The sequence below is a fragment of the Cryptotermes secundus genome, unplaced genomic scaffold (genome assembly GCF_002891405.2).
Source record: "Cryptotermes secundus unplaced genomic scaffold, Csec_1.0 scaffold178, whole genome shotgun sequence".
Lineage (NCBI taxonomy): Eukaryota > Metazoa > Arthropoda > Insecta > Blattodea > Kalotermitidae > Cryptotermes > Cryptotermes secundus.
Genome location: NW_019728499.1, coordinates 611,827 through 622,564, shown reverse-complemented (window position 1 = coordinate 622,564; position 10,738 = coordinate 611,827). Strand labels below are relative to the sequence as shown.

At 37.5% G+C, this 10,738-nt stretch overlaps 1 protein-coding gene across 2 annotated transcripts in view; it reads right to left on the bottom strand.

Annotated features, from left to right (window-relative positions):
• Nucleotides 1-2,964: 2,964 nt before the first annotated feature.
• Nucleotides 2,965-10,738, bottom strand: part of LOC111865159 (high affinity copper uptake protein 1) — an 11,836-nt gene continuing 4,062 nt past the window's right edge. For both annotated transcript variants that reach the window (XM_023852936.2, XM_023852937.2), the window contains exons 2-5: nt 10,362-10,437; nt 7,638-7,836; nt 6,079-6,296; nt 2,965-5,831 (exon numbers count right to left, since the gene is read on the bottom strand). In XM_023852936.2, coding sequence (XP_023708704.1) covers nt 5,692-5,831; nt 6,079-6,296; nt 7,638-7,836; nt 10,362-10,437 — 633 coding nt within the window. In that variant the 3' untranslated portion in view covers nt 2,965-5,691. The remainder of the gene's footprint in view (nt 5,832-6,078; nt 6,297-7,637; nt 7,837-10,361; nt 10,438-10,738) is intronic.

Here is a 10,738-nt window from a genome sequence, read left to right as displayed (position 1 = left end):
ACATCACTACCTAGCTACCTACGGATACGGAAGTAAATACCAAGCTTGAAATGCACTGCATGCGTTGACCGTGCTGCCATCTCCCTGTCAAGTGCGGCTAATATTAAATCGACAACCGAATCTTAATCGACAACAAAGTTACCTACTAGTGGAACAACTCTATTCTGCATTCCTCGAACGAATAACTTCGGAATTCTCATATTTGCAAAGGAATTTTCCCATTAAGAACGCTGTCTTCTGGGATGCAACACTGTGGAGTCTGATTGAAGTTCATTGATGTTTCGGTGGTGCATACTGCCTTAATTTTCAGGGTCAAGTTAGCCAAACAAAGAGCAAATGACATGCACAGCAAGACAGGCAGTATGCACCTCCAACATTAGTGAACCCCTACTGGACTACACAGCATGACATCCCAGAACATAATATTCTACATAGTCACTGGTGTGCATGCACTTCAAATGAACTAATCCACCTTTATGCTGAGTGTCTATCCTACATGTCACACAAATATAATTCCTATTTTATTGCTCCCATCCAAACTGGCATTATCAACAGTGAACTCAGTCCACCCCTGTACTGTATTTCTATATAGAAACATGAAACATTCAGTCTATAACAGAAGAACCACAATGCATATGACTCAATAGCCAATTCAATGGACCAGAATCCTCAAGAAGTTGGTATCACTCAGCTGTGCCAAATTCAATGTACTGTGTATTTCAAAACACCTTACTGCCTTTCCATACACCGTTTCTCCTATCCCCTACTGTTCCATCACCAGCTATTATCTACATAGGTAGGTGTTATCTGACACACAGATAACACATTATATACATTTTTGGCTGGCAATCAGGGTTCAGATCTTGAGCTGTTTGTTGCTCTACCCACAGAGAAAGACCCCTAGATGCATACAGATGGGGAATGGTGGTCAGAGACCATGAGGTGTTAAAAAAAAAAAAGGTAAATTTGTCCCTGTACTTAACCAATTAAGCACTATGTCATGACAGCATATGGAGGAATGGATGTTTAAATCCATATTTTCTTGAACCTTGGCACTAATTGGAGGTGTGCTCAGCTTCACACCCCAGCAGCTTTATCCATTGGGAAAGTCTCCTGTGCCCATTGTATATGAGGCTGGGTGGGCCCCAGAGTCAGTTTGGATGACATGGAGAAGAGAAAGTTCTTGACCATATTGGGTCTCAATACTACCCCAAATTTTTGTTTTGGCCTTATTCACCTCTGATCATTCCTCCAGGTTTGTTTTATTATACTCCTCTACCCTTACCTCTTGGTATATTATTTATCTGTAGTTGTGTAAGATGTATTGCTTTTTTTTTCTCCTTCAGCTTTACCTTCTGCAATTTGTTACAGCATTTAAAACCACATGAAAGCCACTGGAAAGGTTACAAAAATATTAGGGCACATTCTGTGTGTTTGTATCACTGCCCCTCTTGACTTGGTATTATTATTGCCGTCTATGTATTACATGCCTATTGAAATCTATTTTAATTGTGCCACTGCTGTTGTTGTTTCCTTGTTTTCCTAAAAATCCTGGGATGACCTCAAGGAGCGATCAAGGGGGACCCAGGGGACGGTTGTGATCTCTCTCTGATATTTAATTTTGGTTTACTGTTCCCTTGGAGGTCAATAAAGCCTTAGTTAAACTTAAAAAGCATTACAAGCTAACTGTATAAGAAATTACCCTAACAGTGGTTTCCTGATGACATGGTTTCCATGGACTAGAATCCCTGAGAAGCTGATATCATCAACTAACCAAGGAATTCCTCACCTTATACGTATAGAACATGAAGATTCAGAACCATGCTCACATCAGTCTGGACCCTGTCCACAGCGAGATCACAACAGAGATTAACGTGTGACAGAAGTAACAGACTGAAATATCACATTCATAATTTTAAGAAATTTTTAAATGTGCAACAGTCCTCCTTTCTGTATTTACCATGTATACTATAGTCTCTAATATGGCTCACAGAAATGTTTGTCCATCCCTGTCTTCTGATCATTATGTAATTGAATCCTATACAATTTGCACCCAGTGTCACAAACAATATCAATATGCAATAAAAAGCAAAATGCAATAACACACTGAATATTATATATATATATATATNCAAGTAAAGAGGCTGGTCTAGAAGTAAACACTGAGAAAACTAAGTATATAACCAAAATGCAGGGCAAAATCATGATATTAAGATAGGAAACAGATGTTTTGAAAATGTGACACAATTCAGATATTTGGGAACAATAACAGATAGAAACCTGATTCAGGAGGAAATTAAGAGGAGATTGAACTCGGGTAATGCTTGCTACCATTCAGTCCAGAACCTTTTGTCTTCTCTGCTGTCCAAGAACATAAAAATTAGAATATACAAAACTTTAATTTTGGCTGTGGTTCTGTATTGGTGTGAAACTTGGTCTCTGACATTAAGGGAGGAACATAGACTGAGGGTGTTTGAGAACAGGCTGTTGAGGAGAATATTTGGACCAAAGAGAGATGAACTGACAGGAGGTTGGAGAAAACTGCATAATGAGGAGCTTCATAACTTGTACTCGTACTCTTCTCCAAGTATAATTAGAATGATCAAGTCAAGGGGGATGAGGTGGGCAGGGCATGTGGCATGAATGGGGGAGACGAGGAATGTGAATAGGATATTGGTGGGAAAGCCAGAAGGGAAGACCAAGGAGTAGGTGGGTGGACAATATTAAAATGGATCTTAGAGAGATAGGATGGGATGGTTGATCTGGCTCAGGATAGGGACCAGTGGAGGGCTCTTGTGAACACGGTAATGAACCTTTGGGTTCCATAAAATTCTGGGAAATTCTTGAGTAGCTGTAGAATTGGAACCTCCTCCAGAAGGGCTCAGCTCCATGAGTAAGTAAGTAAGTATGGCTGGGAATTGCACTATTAAGAATTGGGGAGTACAAAGAAAATAAAACAAAACAATTTCTTGATGAAATATAATTTGTAATTACTACAAGATATAACAATAGTTACATGTGAAGAAAATAAAAAATTCACAAATAGAGAGAAACCCCACTAAAGCAAACCTTTCGACCTCTTGAAAAGATAGAAAAATGCATTCATGTGCTCAGGGACTTTCTTGAACGACGACGATAGTACAGTGGAATAAATGAGTGACATTTAACCTTGTAACGATTTCTCATTCAATTTGTATGACATGGGGAACTTTGCCTATTAAACAACCTTCGTATATCTGAAACTGCATATAACACATTATGTACTCCACATTAATTAATTTTATAGATTGAAGGCACCAGAGGTTACATATATGCACTTAACACACTAAAAGCAACCTGGGAAGAATAACATATCTTTACACTTATCAATGTGTATTTAGTCAATGTTTACATTTAACAATTATTATGTTGTGAGGAAACAGCAATAACCAAATTAATTCTTACAATTTCATGAACATGTATGCACCTGACAGTCATAACCTAAAAAGTAAAAGCGCATATGAAGAAAACTAAAGTAACTAAGAATATTCATCTTATTAAAGACACATCTGTAAACGTTCCTGTAAACCCTCCCAGTAAAACTGAATCTGTTCCAATAAATTTAAGTCAGGTCTCTCATTACCAAATTTAATTTGAATCTCTACATTCAGAAAAGAAATGTGAATGCATACAGACACTATGCTAATAGGCACTAACACATGGTGGAGAAGGAGTTCAAATCTGACCAGAGCTTCGCCACCCATGTAAGGGAGGAAGAAGATGACATCTGCATGTATTTCTAGCACAGTGAAATGATATATCAGTATTAAATTTCTCTATAAACAAAGTATGAGAGGGCATGAAAATCTTGTCAAGTCTCTGGGGGTTGAACGCTACAAGCCACTGAACATGAAAATGTGCAAAGTAAGACCAGCATCTGCAATCAATGTAACAACACACAGGCTAAGCTTATACAGGATGCAAGAGAATTGGTGTATGAATCATCAAGAAAACTTCATTACATGCTGTTAGTATCAACATCATACTTGAAGTTCAGAAAGAGCACGAGTAGCTTAAAGAATGGCTAAAGTTATTTTGCTGCATCAATCGTAAGATATTTGAAGAAAAAATCCTGGGTCAAATTTTATCAATCCTGGTGCATCCACAACACCTAAAATGGCAACTAACACTGTACACAGTGGCAACTATTGAAGACTGTGATCTTTCAAGCTGTGATACCATGCTGTTTTGTAGGTGGATATCGACATTTCAGAAAAACATGCTGTCTCCGTCTTTAGTGTTTAACTGGGTAGGATGAAGGTAAAAAAACTGCAGCCCAGTCAGAATCTGTGGGATCAACGGGGAAGAAAATTACCAGTTTCAGGGGAAGCCTTATGTTTCTTGTTACAGAACAGAATTCCATTTCCCTCCTGGTCTGGGCAATCACTTTCCTTGTAGCTCGCCTATACAACTGAGCCATTTCCTCACCCTACGTACTTTAGTCCTAGTGATGGAAGCTACATGTTCCTCTGAAACATCAGTATCCACCCACAAGACTACATGGTGTCACAACCCACAACACTGCAATCTGAAAAATAAATTGTATATACTGAAATCATGACAGAAATGTAGAAAGTTACTGCCTTCACAAATGAGGCTTTAGTTAGTGTCAGTAATAGTATAATTGGAGTAACAGATGTTGTTCAGCAATGCCAGCAAGCCATAACTTTCAGTGACAGAATGCTAATACAACAGTGGAACATAATACAGAGAATCAAAATTTGGAAGGAGCAATGATTCCTCAATGTCTCTCTCCAAACTCTTAAAGTAATCTGATATCTACAGCAGCTCAGAATGCGCAGAGACTAAGTGATAAAGCAATAAGCACAATGACCTCATTTGGAAACGTTAATGCAAGGTTTGGTTTAGTTTGGTTTGGTTTACCTATACAATTTTAGATCATTCACATGTGACATTTGGTTTGGATTAGCTTCTTTGGTTTTTTCTTTAAGGGACAGCTTGCAACACGAAGAAAAATAAAATTCAGAAGTAACCGTGATTAATAGCTTATACTTCCATTACAATGCACTTCATCTCAGAATAAGGTGCATTCAAATACCAAATCTAGTAATATTAAATTATATCTGGTTATTCCCATTGCAATCATTTATAAGCAAGCAGCAGCCTTGCATATTCTGAACACAACAGTTCAGAAATAAATTACATTGTTTAATATATCACAAGACCCATCATCAGCAACATATCAGATCTATGTCCATTTTTATAAAATCACATAAAATACACCTTAATTATAAAATATCAATAATGTGTAGAACAGTATAACATTTCCAAACAGTAAATGGAAATTTTAAAAAAATATACCTCAACAAGGAATTGTATTTACTACACTTCATGCCTTACATATATAAGACCATGAATTATTGCTGTAAAACACACACATCAGAATGGAAATAATATTCAGCTCTACTAGAAACATACTCTTTTAGACCCAATATTTTGTATATCATTCCTTAAGAAACCAGTCTCTTCAGTGTATTCTGAAACATCTTATCTCAGTAAATCACAGACATCATGGTAGATGAGACAGCACCTTCCTTGTTGAACACTCTGCTTAGAAACTTAACACATATTTTATTACCTGTTCTGAGTTATATACAGCATAAACTGATAGAGAATGTGGACAGACAGCCGTTACATATCAGCTCTATGTACCACAGCAACAGATTCTTGACAGTGGCCTTGGTCACTTTCAGGTACAATCGAATCTTCTTGTCTAACATCGGGTAATGTGCTATCTTCTTGTTGTATGCCTTCTGTGGCACGTGCTGCTTCTAAAAATTAAAACTGTACTCTAAATACTGAACACACTGATGAGAAAACAGGAACTGCTTCTTAAAAAACAATTCATTATCTAAAATAATGTTACTATCCACAGTTTCCTAACTCAGTTCCAGTTTTTGTCATATACTTCACGTTTATTTAAATCAGGATAACCCATACCTCAGTACATAATTATTTTAGCTGACAGCTTTAAGGACCACAATACAAGACACGAGACTTTAAAAGGATGAAACTTACCCACACATACTCGACAGACTCTTTTTGGCCGAAGCATTCCACCATTCTTTATGCCAATTTCAATCAAAACTGGGCCAAACACCAAATAGCCAACTCCAGCACCAAGAGATACTGCTGTTGTAAAATATCCATTGTATGTCATAACACACAACATAAGCACGTAAGACAGCACATCCTGTACAACATACCAACCAGTCTCACGCAAGAGAACGAAGAGCCTGAAAGTAACATAGTCTTTGTGTGAAACACCTGCCAAATCTTGTTTTTTCATGTGACCCTTACAAAATGTGCAATATCTAACTCCCCTCAGAGTTATTCAATGCCTTTCATTATTCAGTCTGACAGCCAAACATATAAATAATGTTGAAATTCTCACTGTTCCTTCTGTAAAGGACACTTGCCATACAAAAAGTATAATAATAACAGCAGGGTTCACAGTCTGACCCTTCTATCCATACCCTATTACCAGCACTACACAAACACCATGTATAATTCTCCATTTTTATGTCCATTTAGAAAACTGGATTGAAATCCACTTATATTTCTTTCTAAATTGACTTGATGCAAGTATGTTGATAATGCCAGACTACTGCCAAAAACCTTTAGAATTATTTAATTTACATGTACAGTAATTTAGTCAAATTCGTCCTTACCACATTCTACTCCATCCTACCTACTGTCCATTACACCATTAATATGTAAGACTCAGAGAATTCAGTTATTCTCACTTATTATTTTTTTGGTCAGTCGGTCATATTCATATTCAATATTATATTCAAGCATCCTGTTGCACTCCATACGATACATGATACAAACTCCGTCTTCAGTGCAAACCATATATTATAGGTCTTTTGTTTTGCTCTCCCCTACACACTACATGTTTCGGCCACAAACGGCCATCATCAGGTGTATTACTCACGTATCTGTCATACTGCACTTAGTTTAACATATAAAATTTAAAAACACAGGTCTTCCTGATTGTTCCTTTCGTCATTACCAAAATCAAAATTGACGTGTGTAAATAACAAAGACATCAAACGAAGTAGATTTTGGTAATAACGACGAAAGGAACAATCAGGAAGACCTGTGTTTTTAAATTTTAAAAGTTAAAGNCATCAGGTGTATTACTCACGTATCTGTCATACTGCACTTAGTTTAACATATAAAATTTAAAAACACAGGTCTTCCTGATTGTTCCTTTCGTCATTACCAAAATCAAAATTGACGTGTGTAAATAACAAAGACATCAAACGAAGTAGATTTTGGTAATAACGACGAAAGGAACAATCAGGAAGACCTGTGTTTTTAAATTTTAAAAGTTAAAGTAAGTGCAGTGTGACAGATATGTGAGTAATACACCTGATGATGGCCGTTCGTGGCTGAAACATGTAGTGTGTAACGGAGAGCAAAATGAAAGACCTATAATATATGGTTTGCACTGAAGACGGAGTTTGTATCATGTATCATATTCATATTCATACAGAGAAATCTCAGAAATGTGACTTCAACTTCAAAACTACTACCTGATTTAATCTAAGTTACATCCAAATGATACATACTTGTGTGAATGAGATATGTGACTGTTCCTGTCATCAGTCCTGTAATTACCCAGGAGTGGAGATATCTCACTTGTACACCTGGTAGAGTGGCAATGCTCTTCTCCCAGTACTGTGCTGTATTTCACATGTGCTTGATATACCTTGATGGCTTCAAACAGTATCGCAAGAGATGCCAATCCAAAGCATGTCATTACTAGTGCTGGAACAAGGCAACAGAATACATGGAGCAGCTCTGTTCCTCTAAATGCTTCCATAAATATATCTGAACAATTACAAAACTTTGTTTATAATTTCTGTTTGTATACATGTTCTTTACTTACAGATTTCCAAACATAGCCATTGCACTTCCCATCACCATGATTGTTGTTTTAACACAAATATTTCACTAAAAATCCACATATTTCTATCAATATATTAAGTTTAACATTTCTAGCTAGTCATTAGTCTTCTGTTATAATTACAAATTGGAAGAATAAACACACAATTCACCATGTTATTTTGCTGTATACATAAAAATTACTTTTAACAAATTTGTATGTTTTCAGAGATCTTCAATGCGTAACATTAGATAACTGCACACTCGATAGAGCTAGTGTCACCACCATGGTAGATGTTCATCTGGTTTCCATGTTGGTATTAGCAGTACACAGTAGGCTACTGGACTTCTTATCCAGGCTGAGCTAGATTTCTGGTTCCAGGCCACAGATGGCAGATGTACCTATTCTGAAATCTGCACTTAATCCTTTCACATAAGCACCTTTCTCCACCTTTCTCTAATTCCACTTTCTTATTTATACTTAGGATGAAATGCATTCTTCCCACTAGCCACTGGACTTCTTACTGGCCATTTCAACATGTCTGTGGCATAACAATGGAAGTAAATAATCACAATAATCATGGAAAAACAAGTGTACACATGCCAGCCACCATTCAATCAAAGCAGAGAGCGAGCAAATTACTGTCATTGCTGCCAACATGCCAAATAAGAAAAGTTGGATTTCTAGTCCTCTGCAGTTTTCTGGATACTGGATCCAAGGATGAGTAATTATAGAAGACTAAGATGGTTAAGGACTTCTTATGACATGACATGGTGTGACATCAAAGAAAGACGGCTTACGTTATTAATGACATAAGACGGATATGCAGATATACTCTGACAAGATACTGAACATCTATCCCAACTAAACTAACTTTATGGGCCTGAGCCCTTCTTGAGAAGTTGCTGGTTGTGCAGCTACTCAAGAATGCCCCCACATTCTATAGAACCTGAAGGTTCATTACTATGTTCATAAGAGTCCTCCCTAACCTGAGACAGATCAATCCAGTCCATAATACCCCATCCCAAGACTTAGATTGGATCTGGAAGAGCCAGAGAATCTGTAGAAAAATTTTAAAGTAAAATTGCTTCATGTTGTCATAGGCAGTGCAAACTCAAACATGTCACACTGTGCTACAGGTGTCACAACCAGTAAGCTGAAGACCACTGCCTTGCATCATTTTTACCTCTCATCTGGACATGCAAATAGTAACATCATACCACTGAACATGAAAGATTATTAGTAACTTTCTGTTATTAATAAATTCTACTTCCTTCATTGTTCTGGGTTTCTGATTTAACAAAAAGCTACTTCACTTGCTAAGAATATTGTTTCATTTTCCACACAAAAATTAAGTTTCCATTTTCACAATTTTTTGCCTCATGCAATGTAACCCATTCTTTCCATACTATACCTACACTATGTATCACCTCAGTATTTTCATAGATTGACTGAAGAAAACCACAAAGACACCAGTCTTGGGGCCATGGTTTTTGACCCTGGGAACTCCCAAATACGAGGCAGGAGAGCTGCTCACTTGACCATGACATTTAGTGCGACATTATATTGATTCACTCCTTAGTTACCTACATGACCACAGACCCTCATGCACCTTTCTTACCCTTGGAAAGAGAACCTGTTAAGGGTGTCATTTTCTGTCCCTGTTCTCTTTACTGCTTTATGTCTGCTCAAGGTCTCCACTCTGATACTCACCCTCCTTGCATCCATACTATCTTAACCCAACTTGCTCAATGTATTACTGTACTGTAACATGTCTGGAGTAGATACCTCCATGGAAACGCAATAACAATGGGCCATTGCATAAGAAGTGCAGAAGCAATGAACGCATTTCCCCCGGAGATGAACAACAGAAGGCCGTTGGGTACCAACGGATGAGACGAAACACGTTACAGCCATAATCGATAGAGATCATTCCCGAAGCAACGGATTGCCGAACACGCAGAATCGAACTTTGGCGAGAGGTGTCCTCGATTGAGTCCGCATTACCCCTATATAAGCAGAGCTTAAGACATGTACTATATTATTATTGTTAGAGAACCAAGAGTCAAGCATCTAGGCAGAAGCCAATTGATACTACAGCTGATAACGATTGTAAAGAGTGTAGGAGTGAATATTCAATAAAGATTCGCTGAATCCGAGACCCACGTGAATTTATTCGTCGCGTGACATACCCAATACGTGACAGTATTTTGAAAATAAAGGCAACTTTTTTCTCCAAAATGTCAGTAATATCTGCTTACAATTCGACCACATGGTATCACATCCAAGAAGGCAGCATTCATCACCTTTCTTATATTCACACCATTCCAAGCACGAAACCTCACATTCTTAGTGGTTATCATCATAACAGTCTTAAGGAAATGATGACACCTGTCAGTATGTCTACCTGATGTTGAGGTAATGGTGAACCCCTTGAACAGCAAATCACCAACAGCAGTTCCAAACCAGTAACTCATGTGCATCTGAAAACAAAAATGTATATATGATGATGTTTAGTTAAACAAGATATGTGATATGGTCACTTGCTTCTGTCTCTAATGCAACATGACTTTCATTTTAAAATGTAATTTACAATCATACTTAAAATATCATTAAAATCACATTTAAATTGTTAGAACATGTTTCGGCCCTACAAGACCATCCTCAGGCAACTGTTAACTGACTGAAATCGCCACACTGCGTCAGCTCATACATTAATACGTTTACTTGCTACTACATGAGATACATGCCGGACTATGGACAAAGTGGCGCTGGGGCAGGTTT